Source organism: Silene latifolia, chromosome 2 (assembly GCF_048544455.1).
Source record: "Silene latifolia isolate original U9 population chromosome 2, ASM4854445v1, whole genome shotgun sequence".
Lineage (NCBI taxonomy): Eukaryota > Viridiplantae > Streptophyta > Magnoliopsida > Caryophyllales > Caryophyllaceae > Silene > Silene latifolia.
The window spans coordinates 10,848,379-10,871,632 of NC_133527.1; the positions used below are offsets into that span (position 1 = coordinate 10,848,379).

General features: G+C 35.6%; 1 protein-coding gene across 1 annotated transcript; it reads left to right on the forward strand.

Annotated features, from left to right (window-relative positions):
- The first annotated feature begins 3,608 nt into the window (after positions 1-3,608).
- LOC141642255 (putative folate-biopterin transporter 9, chloroplastic) lies at positions 3,609-7,640 on the forward strand. Its single transcript, XM_074450981.1, has 2 exons — positions 3,609-4,374; positions 6,073-7,640. The coding sequence occupies exons 1-2, from the start codon at positions 3,849-3,851 to the stop codon at positions 7,224-7,226; spliced, it is 1,680 nt and encodes a 559-aa protein (XP_074307082.1). The 5' UTR covers positions 3,609-3,848; the 3' UTR covers positions 7,227-7,640.
- Positions 7,641-23,254: the final 15,614 nt, after the last annotated feature.

Genomic DNA, 23,254 nt, shown 5'->3' on the forward strand with positions numbered 1-23,254 from the left:
AATACGGCTCTAGAATAGTCACGTATTTTTTTCCCTTTTTTGGGTCCTATTACGGAGTATTTGTTTACCTTTTATATCCATTGTGACCCGTATTTTAATTTAATTAGAATATAAATAAAATTAGGAAAAAGAGAGCTAAATAGAGTAAAATATTAGGAAACTGCTTACTAAGGGCAATTAATTGGATATGGCCATACGACAAAATCGTGTTATAAAAGCTTAAATAAGGGTAATATCGTCATTTTATTTGGTCACTTTACCATAAAGTATTCATTACAGGTGAGAATTTTGACAAAATTAGAGTTTTTTAATTGGTATAACGTTTGAAAGTGCATGACAAAGCAATTTTAAGGTATTGTTTTTTATTTGTTATATTAGTCATTAGATAGTTCTATTGTATTAGTGTTAGCTAGCCTTATACCTACTTTATACTCAATCTTTTAATGGACTTGTGTAAAAGACTTTATGCCTTATTTCATTTTGTATTTTTTCAAAAAACTTCTAATTCTTTTTACAATAATAAAAGAGTGAACCACGATGAAAGACTAATTAGTAATTACCTATTAAATGTGGAATAGCCACCCATAAAAGATCTTCTATAAAAGCAGGGTAAAACTCGGTAAGAGGGTAGTCCAAGACGGTAGTTTTTGTCGATGAGTTGACTCTTCGATTAGCAAGCCAATCGCTAACTCTGTTAACCTCTATATAAGCATGTTATAGATTGACTATTCAACCCTCAATCCAAATAAGATTCCTGCACCGCTTAACAAGAAGTCGTATATACAAGGAGCATTATCCATAGGGATGATTAGTTTAGCAATCCGTAGTTGTCTAGCATATTTTAATCACGCGTGTAATGGCAATAATTCGGCTCTCATTGACAATTAGATACCACATGAAAAATAAAAGGTTGACAGAAAATTACCCATGTTATCTCGAATGATACCATCATGCTAGACCTGGATTACCTCTGGATACACCATAAGTATTCAAGAGAATCCGCCTAGGGGGTGGAGAAAGTCATTGAATTTAAACCTGACTTTTAGCATAACCAAGATAAGGGATGAAGAAAAATTTGCCAAGAGCTCGTTTAGTAACCTCAAATTGTTGGAATAGAAAAGCATGAGAATCAATTGGATTTTCCTAAGCTCTACCATAAACGATATTGTTACGCCATTTTCATATCCACCAACAAGTAATGGCGTAATGCATAGCCCAATCAAATTAGTAAGAGGATAACTATTACTCACATTATTCGAAACCCACTCTAAAAATGGTGCGACAAAGAATGAATCAAACGACGTCGAATCTCCTACATTGCTCCAAACTTCTCACGACACCGGCCAGTCACAAAGTAAATGGGTCGTAGTTTCCTTTTCCAAGAGACATAAAGGACATAATGGATCATCCAACACGCCCCTCCTCCCCCGATTCACATTACCCAGAGCTTGCCCATGAGCAGCTAGCCGAATACACATTTTTTTTTTTTTTTTGGTCTAAACCATCCGGTAATCCGAACCACATTGGGCCGACTAATCCGGATTTCGGGGCGTGTCCAAGGATTACGGTATTTAAACCCCTCCCAATCGCAGTTGTGGGGGATCGATCCGCAGACCTCCCTACCAAGCGCAGCCCCATGCTACCACTGCGCCAACCAACGATTGGTTAGCCGAATACACATTTAATGTCCTCTTTTTATTTCACTTTTATTGTCCCATCTACCCAAAAATTTATTTCATAAAACTCTGTTTGATAAGCCATTTCAAGCTCCTTGTCTAACCAAAATTTTAGTTAACTTATTTATGTTCAAGTTTTTTGTAAGTAACTTATTTAACCAAATAAACTAAGTGAAATGAAATGCTATCAAGGGTAGCATGTGAGAAATAAGTTAGCTTATTTTTACTTAAAATAACTTATTTTACCACCTTTATTAAGCTAGTTTGTCAAACATTTTTAGTTTAATCACCTATCTTATTAGCTCATAATTTTCAGTTATCAATTAGCTTCTTAGTTTTCAGTTAGCTTTATCAGATAAAGCCTAATTGCTCCATTCATAAATTTAGTATGATAAACGAATGAATAACCACTATTGTCCTCCATTCATAAATTTATGATTATGCTTGAAAAAAGGAGTCCAATTTGGTCTATTTGGCAGCCCGGTTGAGTTCAAACATATTTTTGGTTTGGCCTTGGCCAAACCAATGCTTATGACCCGTCTTTGATAGGTCAAACCAATGCTTATAACCCGTCTTTGATCTACCTATTTTTATCTTTACTTGGTTTTCGATCTACACAATCTGGTCCGGTTCAGCCAGGTCCAAAACCAAAACAATGACCACTTTAAGAACAACTCTACACTAGGCTGGAACTTTCGAGGATTGGTAGGAGTCCTGTGAGTCTTTAAATTGATTGTAGAAATGTGTAAATTGACAAAAAAATTAGCGGTAGAGAAAGTATGATGAGAGTGGGATCCTAGTCCCACTTTAATAAGAAAAACAAATTGTCGTGTTTAATGAGTCGAGCATTGATAAGACGACGTAAACGGCTTTTCATTGGCTTTTTATGTGAATGCGATCTTATTAAGTAGTGGTCACCAATTTGTGATTACGGAGTACTATTTTTGACTAACAACTCTACCGACCACTGTAGCTACTAAACACCACCACAATTACAAGAATTCTACGTAATTAATTAGTGGTCAAACCATGTTTATACGGATACTCCGTATAAAGTTGTGTCAATAGGTCTCCTGAGAGACGGTCTCTTAATAAGCTTTATTGAGAGGCACTATCAGACAATTTTAAGAAAAAAAAGTGTACTAAAAAAGCGATAAAATAGACAAATCATGATTAATGATAAAATGGAGTACATTTATTATGTAAATAGATGCGAAATTACTATGTTACTTATCAACAATGTAAGAGTGACGAAATACAAATAAAAGGGTATGAAAGATTGGTCTCTCAATAACTTAGTGAGAGACCGTCTCTCCCAAGTTTTAGTGTTGTTATTATGCCAACACATTTATCGATAGGTTATTAGGTTGTAATTAACGCTAGAATAATGAGAATATTGTTGTATGCATATAACAAATTCATTTCATACCATAGCCCTTATTTTATAAGAAAAAATAATTTTATGTATAACCAACCGACTAAGTGAGACTATTAGTAAGTAGTAGGACTCGTAGGAGTAACTAACTACGGAGTACTTCGTATCATACTAGCGAGTATTTTTGAGAATTTCGGTTTATTTCTTACAAATTCGTCACAATTTTTCATTTTTTTTACCAATTCGTCACAAGTCATAGTTTTTTTACCAATTTGGCGAATACCCTTCACTTTTTTTACCAATTTGGTTGTTTGGCCTTTTCTCCTCTTAACACGAAACACAACCCGACACGACCCCTTCTATCTCTACGGATATACTTCGTAATCAATAAATAAAAGTCCTAATCCCCTCCTGTATTTAGGCAAGTCGGCCTATTGACTAAATAAAGTACCTTAATATTATTAAATCAACACAAATTCATGTGTTGGCACTTTGGTAGATGTAACAAATCCCTGAAGTCTCTATCTACACAAACCCATCTCCTCTTCCGAACTCCCAATGCAAGTTTTGTGCAAAACTTGTTTGTCTGTTTCTTTGATTGTCTTCTTTATTATATGCACCATAACACATTAACATGCCTTCCCTACACCACACCACACTCTTCCAGATCTCTCTCCCTTCTCCTCAATCAATTCCTTTCTTCTTCTTCTTCCTAATATATTTACAATTGTTCATCTAAACTTACACTAATTATATAACAATATTATTAAAAACATTTCAAAAATAATACAATAATCATGGTCTCATTGCTAATTCAAAATGGTCTAATTCCTCTTACGAACCAAACGACTATCGATAATAAAATTTATAACACCATAAACAAACCCATCATTAGTTTTCAATCAAAAACACCCAAATTCAACAATATATTGAAACCCAATTCAAAAAATTACCAAAATGTCATTGATTTGTCATCAAAGATTGCACCTTTCAATGAAAATAAAAATAAAAATAAAATAAGAGCAGATGTGTTGGTTGTTGAAGTTGAAGGAGATGAGAAAAATTATGATGTTGGAAAATTATATAGTAAGAAAAAAATGGTGTTGTTATGTGGATTTGGGTATTGGATACAAGGGTTTAGGTGTTTTCCATGGTTAGCATTAAATTTTCATATGGCAAATAATCTTAATTTTGATCCATCTACTTTGCAACTTGTTCAACATTTTGGTAATTTGCCTATGGTTGCTAAACCTTTGTATGGGATTTTGTCTGATGCTATTTTCATTGGTGGTGCTCATAGGATTCCTTATATTTGCATTGGAGGTATTACTTCTTTCTTTGTTATATTCTCGTGTTTTAGTAAGTCTTTCTTAAGACGGTCTTTATTAGGGTGTAATGGACCCAGTTGACATATGTTTGGCAATGAGTAGGGTTTATTACCGAAGATGTTTTATGCTAGTGGTTAAGGAGGTATAATGGACAATAGGTACTGGGTTCGAATTACCCGCCCCTTATTATTGTTTTGTCCTTGTAGCTCATTTGACACGAAAAACAAAACTAACCGGGTATGTGAGCTGCGTTAAATTCGTTTCACGCTTGTAATCGTCTTAAATAAGAATTTGTGCTCGTCTTTATTCTGCTCTTAGTATGTTTGATTAATTGTGTTGTTTTTGAATTAGTATGTGATGGATTTTTGGTATGTAGTTTCGGAATGCTTAGAAATATTTGGCAAGTGTTCTAGTGGTGTTTGATATTTGTAAATGTGGTCATGTTTGATTGTAACTGAACCTGTCAAATTTCGGTTGAATGACATTATATAATGGATGATGGAATGACGTTTGTAATTAATTGTGTGAGACGGTCTCATAGGTAACACTGTCAGAAATCAGAAGTTACAGGCCCTTAAGTGTTAAGAGATTGTCTCATAGATTACTTGTGTGAAACGGTCTTATACAAGCCAGGTTTGTAGAAAACCTACCAGTTCATGTGTGTTTATTGATGCTTCTTCGACGCTGTTACAGTGTGATGAATGTTGGATATGTTGATGTATTTTTTCCTTTCGCCCTTTTTATAGGGATTCATATTGCCACTAGACGAATTTACAAAGTCATTGAGATTGTACTAAATATGATCAAGTAATTCAAGTTACCACCTTTCCGGTAAATAAGTCCTGTGGAAGAAAGGATTAATTTCGTGGATTTATCATGGCCCTCTTTGCGTAACTTTCTTCTATCAATAAACAAGTTTTGACGCAAGTTAATGTTTGTTCTTAAAATTGATGAATATCATGGCATAAAGATGTACCTTTCCTTAAGATGAAAAGGATTTTGAATTTTTACTAGCATAAATATTGCTCTCTGCCAATATTTTAGGAAGGAAATCAGATGCAAGGAATCAAACAATAGAAAGTTTGAACAAACTATGCAAACACTTGTAATACTAAGGTTTTCCATGGCTCGGAATGGAGTAACAAATTACTTACTCCGACCATCTGGAAGTGACACTTAGGGTGTGTTTGGATTGAGAGATTTGGAGGGAAAAGAAAGGGCGGGAGAGTAGGAGATTTAAAATCCTTTGTTTGGATAGCAAATAAGGGTGAAGGGAAATGGAGGGGGAGAGATTTGGAGGGATCCATTTTCCCTCCTACAAGGCAAATCAAGATCTCTCCACAATAGGCAAGATTTGAAAGGAAATTGTATCCAAACACCCACATTTCATTTGCCCTCCCCTTCACTTACCTCCCTTTCTCTTCCCTCCTTCCCCCTCCCCTCCCTTTCCCTCCACTTTTGCTATCCAAACACACCCTTAAAGCTAAAACTAGTATGAACTTGTGGGTTTGGCAAAGTGCGCATCAGATTGACTGTGTGTGAGAATGTCTCTAAGCTTACAAAAATGCTTGGAACAAGTGATTTACATTATTGTAAACCTCCAGTTACACTCGTATGTGCATAAGACTCTTATCATTCGACTTGTTGAGCTTAAGATTATCATTCGACACTCATTTATGTTTGCACGCTTTAGTTCTTTTGCAGGTATTATCATGGGGGCCGTTAGCAGTAGTCCCATTTGTAGGGGAAGTGCTTCCGACTATTATGGCTTGTGTTCTTCTCAGTAATCTTGGGGCCGCTATCACAGAGGTAGCACAAGATGCTCTTGTTGCTGAATATGGACAAAAACACAAAGTAGTCGGGTTACAATCTTATACATTCATGGCGATTGCAATTGCCGGAATCGTAGGCAACTTAATTGGTGGCATACTATTATCAAAAGCTCCCCCGCAGACAGCTCTAGTCGTATTTTCCTCCCTTCTGTTACTACAACTTGGCATCAACTTGTCGACAAAAGAGGAGTGGCTGGGTTTATCAAAGCCTTCAACTCCCCTTGAAGAACAAGAAACAATCTTAAACAGCGTCAAGAGACAGTTCACTAATCTCCTTGTTGCCTTGAAAACTGAAAGAATCTCTCAACCGATCATGTGGGTTGTTGCGTCCATTTCAATAGTTCCGATGCTTACAGGATCTATATTTTGCTACCAGACCCAATCCCTTCATCTCGACCCTTCAATAATCGGAATGTCAAAGGTAGTCGGTCAAATGCTGCTTTTGTCATTAACAGTGCTCTATGACCGGTTCTGGAAGAATATCCCCTTGAGGAAATTGGTAGCTAGGGTTCAGATATTATACGCTGCTACTCTTCTTCTCGATTTTGTTCTTGTTAAACAAATCAACATACAACATGGAATTTCAAACGAGGTCTTTGCCTTGTGCTTTTCCGGGTTAGCTGAGACTATAGCGACATTTAAAACAGTGCCATTTTTCGTGCTTATTGGAAGCTTATGTCCAGCGGGATGTGAGGCCTCGGTTATTGCATTCCTAGCATCGGCCATGACATTGTCGTCAATTGTTAGTGCGTTCTTTGGTGTTGGACTAGCTAATGTGCTTGGCATAACCTCCGGTAATTACTCTAGCCTTCCGGTTGGAATCACACTGCAGTTTTTGGCCGCTTTGGTACCATTAATTTGGATCAACTGTCTACCTCTTGAATTACCCGCGTTTGAGAAGGAAGGAAAGAAAGGCAGAAGTAAAAGAAGTCGGAGATATCGGAGAGTGGGTAGGGTGTCACCTAACTTGATCTTCTCCTATAGACGAGAAAGAGAATCCGAGCCACAAATCTGAGTCCAAGGATTTCAATTTCTCTTCGGCTGTGGTTTCGAGACACATCTACGAACCTGGCTTAATTGGTGCCTTAGTGAGTCTTGTATGAGAGGTATCACATGTGGGACAGACAAAAAATCCTCATGTATTCCTTAATGAAGTATAGGCTTTAATGAGCTCGTCTCATAAATTTTGTATAGGTGGCCGAGGTTCTGAAAAAATGTGCAGCTTACTAAGAGCATCAGAGAAAGGTGATTATCCTGATCTACTTGGTGTTATAGTTATAGTCGGCGTCTTCTAATTCAATTCTCTTACGATGTAAATTCCAGACCGTACAGCAAATGCCGGTTTCTTACATGAGCTTAACTGTAATTTTGCAATGCTGGTTTTGTTCCCTTGTATTGTATCCCAGTTTCATAATTTTTGCTGGAGCAAGTTATACGTGATCAAGACTAACGTCAAGTTGGGGTTGTCTTTACAAAGGCTCGTTAAATCAAGTGCAGTGTTGAAGCCGATTGCTTCTTTTTCTCCATTTACAGCAGTCTCGGATTAATGATCTGTTTTGTTCCGAGTTTCAGAAAAGGCTGCCTTTTTTGGTTGGTATGCATGCAGCCGAAGACACTGTTTATGTTAGAATAGCCGTAGGAGTAGCCTGATTATTGCCTTTATTTTTTTCACAGAAACCACAAAAAATTGGTATGAGTAACCGTCATTTCCAATGCAACAAAAAAAGAGAGAAGCTTGGGCTTAGCTTAGCATTGGACTGAACCACAAAAATTGGTTTCATTCAAAGTAGTCCCAAAATACGAGTATCATTTTTCTTGAGAAATAATGGCCTATTAAAGTTTTTTTTTTTTGATTTTCAACATATTTTTGAGGAAACAAACAAAATCAAATTGAAAATAGACTTGGTGCAAAATTGTGCCCCCTGCCCCTGATACCATAATCCCGCGTTCGGCACTAATGGACTAATGGTGAGCACTGAGCAATGTGATTTGATTATAGGGAGAGTGATACATGATGATCTACAAGTTCTTAGATGACTTATTTAAAAACATTATGATTAACGATCTCCAAAAAATTACAGTCCCGTTACAGGCCCGTTCCTAAGCTTTATGAGGCCCTAGGCGAAAGTGTAAATTGGGGTCCTTAAAGAAAATTAGCAAGCCAAATAATCATGTATTTATTAATTTATTTTTTAGAAAATAAGAGAAAATGTTGAAAGAATTTGTAGCATTAAACAGAATCATTAAAATTTGGCTTTTCATTATAAAAGTAAATTAAACAATCATTAAACATCAAAACAAATATGATATGTGATTATTTTGTAATATTTTACCGCTTATTTAATGTCTTATCACATGTCATTTCCGCTCTTTGGAGCGATTTTTGGTACTAATAGCTTCCCTTTAGTCCATTTGGCTTTAGATAATGTTTTGTAGGTGAAACAAGGCGAAACAAGACGGAATTTGTGCATATTGGAGCCATTTTGGATGAGTCAAGGACTTGGGTGCGGAATCCTAGCTTAGAAGCGGTCTCGTCTCACTTAAGGACCATTTGGATGACCTCCAAAGACATCTTGACCCTTAAAGAGAAGTTATGAAGCAAATAGAGTCGTCCCTATGGCCATCCCTATGGGACAATGACCGGTATGGAAGAAGGGAAGCAAGAGATGAATGCTGGAAGCCGTCCCTAAACTCGTCCCACCGGGACAGCCACAGGGATAAGACAGGCCGTACCGGCCGACACAGGTTTCGTCCCTAAGGGACGGTTCATTTCTCCCCTTTTCTCTTCCGGTTCACCTCCCTTTGTTTTGTAAACACTATATATATCCCCACTTTGTAATTTTTGAGACACACAACCCTAGATCTACATTATTTCCATTCTCCAAGTTTGAAACTTTGCTAATTACTTTGCTAATCTTTCCCTAATTAGGCTAGTTCTTTCAATAATGAGTAGATTATTAGTTCTAGTAATTGGGTTGTAACGAGGTTGAAGAGTTCTACATCCTTATTTTCAATCCAAGTTTCCTTCTTGCTATTGAATTGGTACAATTTCCTTCCTTAGTTTTATTTGTTTACATTTGCTTTCGCTTAAGTTTTGTTTAAATTGTTTGTGCTTAATTTCTTCTTTTGTTGTTTGATTGTTATTTTTCTCTCTCTTGTTCATCTTTTTCCTTGTTCACCATTGTTCTCCTCCTCCAAAGATTGAGTCTTTGGGTTATTGTGTTAAAATTTGTGTCTTTTTGCTTTAATCCTTCTTCATCTTAACTTAATTAGTCTTTCCTCTTAGATTTGTTGGTTTATTGCATGATTAATTGTAGAATTCATTTTCACATCATGTTCATAGTTAAAGAATCCATCTTTATCAAGTATTTTGTCTTAATAACCATGATTAGTGAGTAGTCCTTTAACTAGGACTCGATTATCACCGACATGAGTTTCCTACTTGGTTAAGACCCATTTAATTGGTCATTTTAGGTGGTGGTAAAGGAGAATTAAGGGGATTGATTTGTGTTATTGACTTGTTGGGATTTTCTTCTTGTCCTTGACCATTGGTGAAAATCAATTAGGTGGAGGATGGTGTGATTTTAACTTGTCTTTCGTTAACCTTGGTTGAGACCGAAAGGGAGAACCTTGGGAGAACACCCCTAATTTTGTGTTTGAAATCGACCCTCGAGAGAGGGAGTGGGATGACCCGGATTTGTTGTTGGAAAATGTGTCCTCAACAATAGTGCGATCACATGATTTAATATCATAATTAAATCTCATATTAAGAATACGTGAGGGATGATTTATTATATAATCAACTGATCATCATTAATCGGTAATGATTGGCTGACTAGAATTTGACATTACTGTCGTGTGACGGTGGTGATCAGTTGGTCCCTTAAGGTCACACCTAAAGAACAATTCCCTTAATGGATAAATTGATTAATTGTATGACGATACAAGGTAATCAATTCCTTAAAAGTGAACAATTTACTTGTGAGAGAGAATATTATTATCTTATTGTAATGAGATTAAATAAGATTTATTTTAGTAATAAAAATGCTTTATTACTAAAATTGCTTATTGTTTGAGAAACAATAGAGATAGGAATGAATGGTTAATTATAATTACAAGATGTTGTGAATTATAATTATATGACCCATTTTATTTGTATGATCAAGTATCACTAGTCAATTTGTTGTATGTAATTTAGTTAATTTGTAAAATGATATTTATGTGATAAATATGCATTAAATTAATTAATAACATGTAAAATACTACATGTGACATATTGTGTGACAAATGACAAATTGACAAAATAAAATGGTGGTCTATTTTATGGTATATGGACCGAAATGGAGGGAGTGTAAGTGGGTGTGATTATTTTGTTATATGTGATAAAATATAAACAATTGCACCTAGCCTAACATAGCTTACACTACCTACATTTTGATAAGATAAAAAGCAAAAAGGAGATTCCATTTTAGCTTGTTCTCCTTGCCTCCCACCGGTTGCATGCATCAAGTATGAGAACATTTTGTTCTCATTTTACTTGTTCATTCATTCACTTATTATCTTGCATGCAAAACTCTCATATGCTCATCCTTCTCTCTAGTTTTTCTCAAACAAGATTTTGAGATTCACAAGCATTTGTTCATCTATTCTAATATAACAATAACATTACTAGTGTAGTAATAGTAATAATATTAGAATTATTTTAAGGGCACTAGTATAATAATCTAGTTAATTAGTATACTAGTTTAAGGGTAAGTCTTGGGTGCAATTTAAGGAGGATTTCTATATTTGGGATCTTGGAGGATCATCCATCATATTAAGCTTAAGAACAAGTGAAGGAAGGTGACCTTACCTGTGCCCTATATTTCGAACCATATAGCAATGTAAAGGACATTGTTTTTCCTTATAAATCTTTTATTTTGTTATGAATGCACTAGATCTAAAGAACATATAATTAAGAAGTTAATTAGTTCATCATTAGAGGAGTCTAATAATAGGTATATAAACCTAACATTTGTGACGCGAGCTTAATGAACCTAAGTCTAGTTTAAACCACCCTTGAGATAATGCATGATTTTAGGGGAGTTGAACTCGAGATTAGGTGCCCGACTTTCGAACCCGAGAGGGGGATTGGAAAGGTTTACTAGTGTCCACGCACGAGACTGAAAGGGAGGTGTTTGGCGACCTAGAGCCGTCATCCTCTTTGACACTACCTAATCGACTACTTAACGGGAAATTAAACTTGTAGGAGCAATTGTCGGAGGAGAAGTCGGGTCCTAGGCCTTTCTTAATCTTGATTACATCATTTTCATTCACTTGCTTATTTTCCATCACTAGTTCAATTGTATTTTAATTTAATTAGTTTAGTTGATTAGTTTAAAAAAAACCATCTACTTTATTGCTGACTTAGCTAAACACAAGACTAAAAACGATTGGTAATCTCCCATGCTCCTCGTGGATTCGACCCTCAATTTGTACGACGACAACCGTGCACTTGCGAGGTTAAGATTTGAAACCATCAAAATACTATTAGAGATTTTATTGTTAGAATAAATCTTAGGAACAAAATCAACATTAATTTTTATTTTAATATACAAATGACCGGGAGGAAATGAGTATAATAAACAAGACGAAAAAATTCAAATACAACAACTACAATAATAAAAATAATCGTGGCAAAAAACTAATAATGTAACAATATTCATGGCAAAATGCTAATAATCTGTGACAAAAATTTAGTAAATTGTGGTCATATACATAATATAATTATACTTTGACGATATATTATGGTTATGCCAATATACGTATTGATTATTGATTAATAGAAGAAAAAAATTCTTACGAAGCTCTTTTCTCCGCAAAGCCCAATGCGAACACAAATTCGGGCTTTCAAAGCACCACCAACGTCAAAACATAGCTAATCCCGTAAATTTCATGGCTAATAGAATTAGTACTATATTAAAAGATAGTCTGAATCGGTAGTCATATATCTTAACATTGTGTAGTTGTAATTAAGAAGTCGTTCCTTTAGAATTAGAAGAGGAGTTTTCTAAATTAAGTATACTAATTAAAGAAGAAAATATTCGATAATTTGGGTTTTGAATTGGAAAAAAAAAAGAGAGAATGGGCCAGGGTGAGAAATTAGAAACCAGATGGTCTAGTCTTTTAAGCAAGACTTACTTATACTCCATATGAGATCGTCTCACCGAAGTAATCATCCTATGAGACCATCTCTTACAAATTACAACTTAAGGGACGTAACTTCTACAAGTGTTATCTATTAGACCGTCTTACACAAGTAATTACAAAAATCATTGCACCATCCATTCAACCGAAATTTGACAGGTTAAATTACATAATCAAACATGACCACTGTAATACTTTCCAAATATTTCAAGAATTTCAACCCGAGACTACATACCAGAAATCCATCACATACTAATTCTAAAACAATACAATACCGTGTCCTACGAGTCTACCACCTAAGGCCCAACAACAACAACAAAAACTAAAATTCTAATTCTCCAAAATATACCCCACTTCAATTGTTTATGATAGTCTTGTTTGAAGGCGATATGGGCAATGCAAAATAGGCAGCCGATATTTGTCGCAACAAGACGTTAGAAGGAACCATGCAAAAACCCTTAGCACCCCAACAATTGCTATAGCTATTTTGAAGCACAAAATAAGCTTCACCTGAGATGTATACTACGTATACGATCGTCATCGCATGAAAAGATAACCCAAATGTGCGGGTACGATTATTCATCCCTTTATGATTTATATATCCCTTCTTCCCGTCATCCACATTGACCCCCTTCCTCTTCTTATTCAACCGGACAGCCTTCTGCCTTTCCAAAAACTGAATATATTTATCGACTCTCTCATAAAACTCACGGTTCTCACCCAAATACAAGCCATCCGATTTTATATTAAAAAAACTGGGTCCAACTATCATACCACTGATAATGAGGGAATACTTAAGACAAGACAGTATTTTATTTAGGTCGGCCCTAAATAGGTAATCAATGTTCAATACATTCGACACCTTAATGGGAAAATAGGGGCGATGACTCCCTCTGTTCCAAATACTCAAATTACCAGTCCACGGATAATCCCGTTCTAAACAAATGTCATAAGTCACGATCCACCTAAGGATGGCTAAGGGCATAGCACTGGTTTTTCCTTCCCGGGACATTCCTTCCCAGACATCCTGGGTTGATAAAACCTTAGCCCCCATATTACCGTACCGACAAAGATGGAGTTCTGCTAATGTGACCGAGGCAAAGGTAGCACACAAATTATTTGAGCCTTGGTCTTTAATAGGAGAACTACATCCTTGCCAACTAACAAACCGACTCCTGGAAGTCGACTTACCATGACGTAGACGCCGTTGGAGGGTTGAGGGAATAGAAGAGAAAACATTGCGTACTATTGTTGCCGACTTGGAAAAAAACTGGCTTAGCATTACGTAAATGCAAGTTGAGACGGAAATGAGAGAGGGAGAAAACAATTTTCAGAGAGAGAAAGTAAGGAAGAAAGGATTTTCAGAGAGAGAAAGTAATCAAGGGGCGGAAGGCAGGCAGAAAGGAGCTCACACTTTAGGGTTTTCAAAGTTAAACAAATGATTTGGACTTTTGGACCCCATCCAAACTAGGATCAATATACATTTGTTTAGTTTTTGTTATTCCAAAAACCCATTATTTTTTTTTCTTTTTTTTGACAACAATAAACCAACTTATATTTTTTTTCTCCTTACTAAAACTAGTGCAGATCCGCGGTTTTTAGACCTGATTTTTTTAAAGAATTTAACAATTAAATTGATTGTAAAAAAAGCAACTTATGATTTATAGTCGATTTAATTAGATTTTACTCCTTTTTGAATTTTTTTCATAAAATTACTCCCTTAAGTTGCATTTTAACCTAAAATTACTTCAAAACTCCAATTAAGTGACTTATTTTGTCTGTTGTTTAACTCTTCCTCTATTTGTCTACACGATTATACTTTTCAAAATATAAATTGGCTAATCCATAAACGGAATAAGTTCAAAAATAGATGAAATAAGTCTTTTTAGTTGGAGTTCTGATGCAATTTTAGGTCAAAATGTAACCTAAGGGACTAATTTAAGGGAAAAAAATTTCAAAATCGAGTAATTTTAAAAAAATCGATTTTAAAAGGGAGTAAAATTTAATTAACTCTTTTGTAGTGTAATACCAAATTTATTTTATATTATAATAAAAAAAGTCATAATTTTAAATTTAATTAAAAGATTAGAGTATAATTATAATAAGATTGTATTTTAACGAAAATATAATAGTTTATTAAAATAAAATTTTAATTGTTTCCTTATTAAGGTTGATGCATCTTGGAGGGAAAAACTAAGAGAATTTTTATTCTCCTAGTAATAATAAAGGGTTTTTTAGACCGTCTTTTTATAGAGAATTTAACGATTAAATTGATTGTAAAATAAATTTTAATAATGTGTATAATTGATAGTAATTAATTAGATAGTCAATTCTTGATTGTTTTATAGAAAATTTAACAATTAAATTGATTGTAAAAAATTTAGCAACTTATAGTTTATAGTTGAGTTAATTAGATTTTACTCCCTTTTAAAATCGACGTTTTCAAAATGACTCTCTTTTGATTTTTTTTCATGAAATTACTCCCTTAAGTTGCATTTTAACGTAAAATTAATTCAAAACTCCAATTAAGTGACTTATTTTGTCTGTTGTTTAATTCTTCCTCTATTTGTCTACACGGTTATACTTTTCAAAATATAAATTTACTAACCCACAAAAGGAATAAGTTCAAAAACAGACGAAATAAATCTTTTTAGTTGGAGTTCTGATGCAATTTTAGGTCAAAATGTAACTTAAGGGAGTGATTTAAGGGGAAAAAATTTCAAAATCGAGTAATTTTAAAAAAGTCGATTTTGAAAGGGTGTAAAATTTAATTAACTCTTAAGAACTAATATCAGAAACGAATATCCTACGTTGTCTAGAACTCTAGACTTATATTTCCATATCAAGCCTATTTCCTAACAAACCTCCCCATAGGCGTAATATGTTAGTCAACCTTGATTAATGACGAACAACTTCACCGTGACGAACTCGTCCTGGCAAAGCCTCCCCTGAAACACAAACCTCTCCACAATGCTCGAGCTCATAGAGGTTTCGCTTGTTTCTTCTTCCTACTATAGCCACCGAGAACCCATTAGTGACCATAATCCTTCCGTCCCCTACATGAACGTTGTACCCAAGTGTATCTAATCTCCCTATCGAGATTAAGTTCTGGCTTAACTTAGACACATGTCTAACCTCAGCTAGATGGAGTATTTGATTGTAAGGAAGCTTTATCTTGACCTCTCCGACTCCTTCAATCTTCACCTTTTCTCCAGTAGGTAAAGTTATGAACTTCCCCTCACACTTTTCATAAGAAGAAAAACTTTCCTTCTTTGTACAAATATGATATGAGCACCCGGAGTCTAAGATCCACTCTCCCTTAGCCTTACACTTCTCTTGTACCAAGAGCAATTCACCATCCTCACACTCGACTGCCACAGCTGCAACTCCTTTCTCCTTAGACTCCTTCAATAATATTAAGTCCTCCTTCACTTGGGGACACTCATATTGAATATGTCCAAGTTCCTTGCAATAGTGACACTTCATCTTACGGCGCCCGCCCTTTTTTGAAGATATACCGCCACTATCGTCAGCTACTAATGCACCACCTACCTCCGAAGTCCTCGAACTTGAGCCTTGCTTTGACAACTTGTCTGCTTCGAATAGAACAACGACAGTTTCATCCAAGGTTAAAGTTGTCCTTCCCACTAACAAACTAGTAATCACGTTACTATAATGATTAGTATTTGGTAGAGATGCCAACAACATTATCGCCTTGTCTTCCTCCTTGAATGTCTCATCTAAACTAGCCAAATGAGTGATCAGGTCATTAAACTTGCTAAGATGATCCCGCAAGTCGCCATTCTCTTCCATCTCGAGCTCAAACAAGTCTTTCTTCAAAAACAATTTATTTGCTAGGGACTTCACATTGTATATGTTCCCTAGTTTTGTCCACAAACTCTTCGGATTGTCTTCATCAAGAACGCTATACTTGATTTCTGGTGCAAGAGCTAACCGAATAGTTGAAACTGCTCGTAGTTTCATCTCATTCCACTTGGAATCTTCTAGATCTTTGGGCTTCTTGTCCTCAAGGGTCTGATGTAACCCTTGCTGTATGAGGATATCTTTCACCATGCTTTTCCATAACGCGAAGTTGTTCTTACCGTTGAACAACGACATCTCAAACTTACCACCTAATATTTTCTCCATCGCAGCGGAATCTTCAACTAGCTTTAATACCAATTTGTTAGGTATTAAGTGGTAAATAAAAACAAAGTATGGAAAAGGCACACACGATTTTAGTGGAAGAACTCTCCTACACCCTTATTGTATTAATTAACAAGGCCACTTACAAAGAACTCTTTGTAACACTACAACTTTGAGAACTCTCAAATATGACTACTAGGTTCTCTCTCACAATTCTTGGGTACAATTATGAGCAACCTACCCAACCCTATTTATAGGGTAGTACAAATATTCTCCTTACCAAAAAAGAGTCTACCTTCCTAATTCTATTAGGAAACAAATAAACTTTCTAATATCTTATCTCTATTTTCCAATAGGAAAATATTCCTAAGTAATATGCAATATTAATTAAGAACTAACAAAATATCAGAAACGAATATCCTACGTTGTCTAGAACTCTAGACTTATATTTCCATATCAAGCCTATTTCCTAACAATGAGCATCAGAGAAAGGTGATTATCCTGATCTACTTGGTGTTATAGTTATAGTTGGCGTCTTCTAATTCAATTCTCTTACAATGTAAATTCCAGACCGTACAGAAAATGCTGGTTTCTTACACGATCTTAACTGTAATTTTGCAATGCTGGTTTTGTTCCCTTGTATTGTATCCCAGTTTCATAATTTTTGCTGGAGCAAGTTATAAGTGACCAAGACCCTGGGTCATCGGTCGAATGTAGAGGATAACGTCAAGTCGGGGTTGTCTTTACAAAGGCTCGTTTAATCGAGTGCAATGCTGAAGCTGATTGCTTCTTCTTCTCCATTTACATCAGTCTCGGTTAATGATCTGTTTCGTTTCGTGTTTCTTGTCAATATGAACTTGGATAAACAAATTAGGGGGCGTTTGGTTAGAGAAAGGGAAAGGGAAAGAAAATAAGAAAGGGTAAGAGGGGGAAAGGTAAGGGATTACCTAAACCTTAACTAGTTGTTTGGTTACATCAACAAATAAATTGTGGTGGGTTGTGGTTTGTTTTGGTGTGCGAGTAGTGGTTTAGGTGAGGTGGTTGTGGAGATGGTGATGGTGGTGGTGGCGGTGGTGGCAGTAGGTTGGCTGTGGTGCCGTCATGGTGGTTGTGGCAGTGGTTGTTTATGTGGGGTGGCTGTGGTGGTGGCGATGGCGTGGTGGTAGTGGTGGTGGCAATAGGTTGGATGTGGTGGTGGTGATAGTGGTGGTGGCGGTGGTGATAGTGGTGGTGGTGTCATGGTGGTTGTGGCGGTGGTGTTATGGTGGTGGTTTATGTGGGGTGGTTGTGGTGGTGTTTTTAGTTTTGGTGATGGTGGTTGTGGTGGCGGTGGCGATGGCGTCGTGGTGATGGCGGTGGCTGTGGTGATGGCAGTGGTGGCGTCATGGTAGTTGTGGCGGTGGTGCTTTATGTGGAGTGGCTGTGGTGGTGGTGGTGGTGGTGGTGGTGATGGCGTCTTGATGGTGACTGGTGTGGTGGGAGTCGCAAGTGTGGTGGTAGGTAAATAAGGTGGTTGAAGGGTACCAGGGGTAATGAAATCTGATACCTTGGGGGGTGGGGGGTAAGGAATTAGAAGGATTGAGGGGTAAGGAAGAGAGTTTCATTCTCTTTGTTTGTGTCAAACAAACGCCAACAAAAGAAATCAATAACTTTATTTCCATTTCCCTTTCTTATAGTCTATAGACCTCCAACCAAACGCCCCCTTAGTGTCTTCAGAAAAGACTGCCTTCTTTGTTAGCTTCTTGTGATGTTATGAGATTTCATCTGTTGCGACTTGAATTCATATTATCAGCATCCGAAGACAATATTTATGTTAGAACAGCGGGAGGAGTGGCGTGATGCTTCTCCGGCTATCAGCAATTAGACCCTTAAGGCCTTGAGACTTCTCGAGGCAGCAACAAAAATTTTCAACCCCAAATATCTCAGTCTTAATGAATTGAGGCCTTCCAGCATAAGAAAGGGATTTGCTTGCCTAAATGAGCTGATGGTATATTTCAATCTTTATTAAGTGAGCAACATGTAGAGGGAGGTCTAGATACCTCAAGGGGAAGGTACCTTCAGTAAATCCAATAGTTTGCAGAATACTTGCTTTATTTCACTTGCCACTCCCCAAAATAAATGTCAAATAAATTTGGCTTGGTTCGGGACCAGGACATCGGTACTAGGAAAGTCATAAAACACTTGACCACAACACAGCCGGGCACAGAAGGGGAATCTCTTTTGGTAAATATCACAAGATCGTCTGCAAATATCAAATGATTCAAACCAATCTTGGAACATTTATTTATTTAGGATAAAAAGAAAAGAAAGGCCTATGAGTATTGAGTTCATCCCTTAAATTGAACTTTTTTTCGTTTTGTAAAATAGTGTTACCACAGCGACGAAATAGCTAGGGGTAACTGGCTAACTGCCATGGCATAAGCCGATGTCTTCCATAGCAGTTTAGTCGAAATCGTAAAGGCCGCTGTCCAGGACGACGACTTTGAGAAAGAGACCCAAAGAACATCCTTTAGTCTATTTGCAAGAATTTTACCTATGGCCTTAGATAACAGTGCAGCAAGCTATAGGACGAACGTCAAGCACAATAGAAGCCGCTGAATTATTGGGAATAAGGGCAATAACAGTGGTATTTACCTACTTGGGCATCTTATTTTTGATAAACAATGAAGTCTTGCATGACTTTGTAAAAACCATGTTCAATTATTTAGGCATCCCTATATATTAGGGCTGGTCCAACGGGCGGGCGGGGTGGGCCTTGACTTGGAGGACTTGAAAACGGTCAGAGATATGGGCAAGTCAGTTCGGGCTGCATGTGGGCCGGGAAAATGGTGACTCGAGGGATGGGCCTAGGACAGGTCCAGGTTTTGGGGTGGGTCGCGCTTGACCTGGGGGAAACAGAACCTGCCCAAGATAAGGGACGGGTCGGGTTGGGCCAAAAGTGACTGTCGGGCTGGGATGAACCGGGTTGGCCCTTATGTTTGACCAGCCCTACTATATATAGAATAGAACCCAACATAAGCCATCATACCCTGGGCGGTTGGGCTCTTTTATTAGGATTAATACCGAAGAGAGGATTAATTGAAATTTATGAAACTAAAATAAAAGGAACTGAACTTAACTGAATTGAATTAAAACGATTTAAATGGAGCTGAACTAGATTGAACTGAAGTTAATAAAGCTAAATTAAAGTAAATAAAGATAAGTTGAATTAAAATGAACTGAACTAATTTAAAATAAATTAAAATTAAGCTGAAAAGAACGTCAGTACTTTAGACACAGCGGAGATAATTATCATCAAAAGGCAAATGAACTTTCATGATAAATTTATTTGACAAGGAGATGATCATAAACTAAAAGGTAGTAAGACCACTAAACATGCTCATATAGACCTAATCATGAAATCGATCAACAATGTTGCACGAGTGATTTTATACAATTAACCAATAATAACAAATTGCTATAAGAATGACAAAGAAAACACACAACAATTGGGGGAGGGTGTACCATTCCTGCAAGACAAGGAAGATAAATTAGGTACATTCAAACTTAATTCACTGACCAAATCACTTCTCTATTCACTAATTTGTGATTTAATTAATTAAGATGATATTATTTGTGCATGACGATATTGTCATTATCATTTTATTCGATTGATGGAGTACTTCTTAGTTTGAAGGCACTAAAATCCTTCACTTTTTACCTTCCTTGATAGTTATGGTCACGTCCTATTCTCATTCCAGTCAAACTTTCGGTTTTGATATGTTTTCTTTAATGTTATTATTATATATGTTGATTTGGTTATGAACATTAGATTGAATTTAACAAGATTTTTCTTCAAAAGCAAGGATAAAAATTAAAATTTGGTAAGATATAAATTAATAGTTCATGTCAAGAAACCATCTCAACCAAAAGGTTATACTCTAGCACGAATGTCCGTAGGGCTTGAAGTGTGGATGAAACTGTAGGTCTTCTCTAGAGCTGGCAAAAGCTGACCCGGCCCGAGGAACCCGACCCGATACAATCCGAGAATTGGGTGATCCGAAACCGAATCGACTCGACCCAACCCGACCCGATAACTGATAACATCCTTATTTTTTCCAACCCGACCCGACCTGACCTGACCTGTGACCTGATTTTGACTCAACCCGAAAAATGATCCGATAATGAATTAGTTTAATAATGGTGTAAATAGGACCAAATTGACATTAATCTTAATTATTTTCACTTAAAATTACAATTAATACATCTACATGTTATTTAAACATAAAATATTCATCTAAAACTAAATACATAAGAGAAAATATATATGCTCATAAGGTGACCCGATACTAACCCGTTAAGGTGTTGGGAAATGTGTCCTCAACAATAGTGCGATCACATGATTTAAATATCATTATTAAATCTCATTTTAAGAATACAATTGGGAAGTAATATTGTTACTGTCAACTGGTCAACATATATCGGTAATGATTGGCTGACTAGAGTTTGACATTACTGTCGTGTGACGGTGGTGATCAGTTGACCCCCTAGGTCATACCTAAAGGGCAATACTCTTAATTGATTATTTAATTAATCGTATAACATTGCGAGTTAATTAAATTACTTGAAAATTGACGGACGATTTTGGAAGTAAAATTTACGTATCAAATTGAAATGTGATTAAATGAGATACGGTCTGAGTAATTGAATTGTATCATTACTCGGATGAAATTATTGTTTAAAGAAACAATCGGAATTGAATGAATTATTATAAATACAATCTGTTGTGATTTATAAATTGGTAAAATATTTTGGCACAAGTAATTATGAAATTACTAAGTCGATTTTTGTAAGTGACGTATTTTTATTAATACGTTGATTTTTAATGTGTTAAAAATACATAACAAATTTATGTGACATGTGACATGTGACATATTGACAATTGACAAAAATAATATGGACTCCATATTAAGTATAAGTGCCGAAATATTAGAGGAGTTTTAGGGTTAAATTGTGTTGATATTTTAAATAGAAAACATAATGATGAAAAGCAAAAGTAGCCATGCATGCCTACTCACCTTGTGAAGACAAATGAGCCCATGCATTGGCTCCTTTCCACCTCCTCTTGGCCGGATTTTTAGAGAAGAAAAACCACTTGGTTTTTCTTCTTATTTTTGAAATACACCATAATGTAATGTGTGTATTATTCATTCTAACTACTCATCCAAAATACAAGTTCTAGTGAGAAGAAAAATCCTCTCTTCTTCTCTCTTAAAAACCGAAACTTTTATGTGATTTAAAGAGTTTTGGTTCAATTTTCTACTAAGATTAATATTATACTAGTACTTATAATATTAATTAGATTAAGTGAAAGCCTTGGGTATAAAGCTTGGGGAGAGATCTTATACTTAGATCTTTGTTCTTCCATAAGGATAAGCTCAAGAACAAGAGAGAAAGGTGATCTCTCTTGTGCCCTTTAATCCGAAATCTATAATGTAAGGACAAGATTTCTCCTCTTTTATATTATTGTTTGCATGCATAAAATCCGTTTTAATTTTATGACAAATTATTTAGACATATATGAGTATGTTTAAAGTGTATATGAATCTACATTTCCTTCATAAGGACCCGATCAGACTTGCTACCCGCTGATAACCCGACCCGAAGATGACCCGACATGAACCGTAATCGACCTGACCCGTCGCTAACCCGGCATAACCCGAACCCGATATGACCCGATTGCCACCTCTAGTCTTCCCTAACATAGTGTTTTAGAATTGAGGGGGTTGAGATTCGAACCCATGACCTTTTGGTTGCACTGGCTCTGATACCATGTCGAGAAACCATCTCAACCAAAAGTTTAAGCTGATGGTTGGAGTCCCAGGATCGGTTTTATAATCTAACACTCTAATAATAAATATTGCTTTATTTAATTTATTAATGTGTGTTATAAGAGCACACGTTAGAAAAAACGTTATTTGTATCATCCCTTTTCATATACTCCGTATGTCCTTATTATATCTCAAACTACTGAATTAGATATTGTTTATAATATATGATGTTCACCAGACAAAAAATATGATGTTCATATGTATGATTAAATTTTTTCATAATTATGTTTATAAGAAGGTTACATTGTTAACAAAATAAAAAATGACATAGATAAAAAACCAGCATGAATAATTTCTTGGCCAATCGATTATGTTTTCAATTAATCTTTTTTATTTTTAAAAATACAATCTACCTATTTTAACCACTTATTTATTTTATTTTAATTATTTGTGAGAGGTATTTTAGTTAAAGTTAAACAAATGATTGAAACAAAGTGAGTATTCCATAAAAAATATTAATTTTAAAAATAAATATATTATATATTTATATGTTATTCATGTAAACTCATTGAAAAACTGTTAACTGCCATCTATAAATAAATCTAGTAATAATTGGCTATAAAGAAGTCTTTTAGCATGATTTATGAATTTTTGTAGAAAAATGACATAAATAGTGACATTATTAGTGAAAATTAATAAAATATATTCTATGACTTAGGAAAAACGTCTAATGTTGCATTTTATTGTATTTTTCAGATCTAAAATTGAAAAGTTAATGAAAATAATTTTTCCATGTATTTTATGATTATTTTATTAAATATCGATAAACCGCAACATTGTTTTTCCGGATAAATTTCGAAATTTTTGACCTAAGATTTTGAACATTATGAGTGTCATGGAA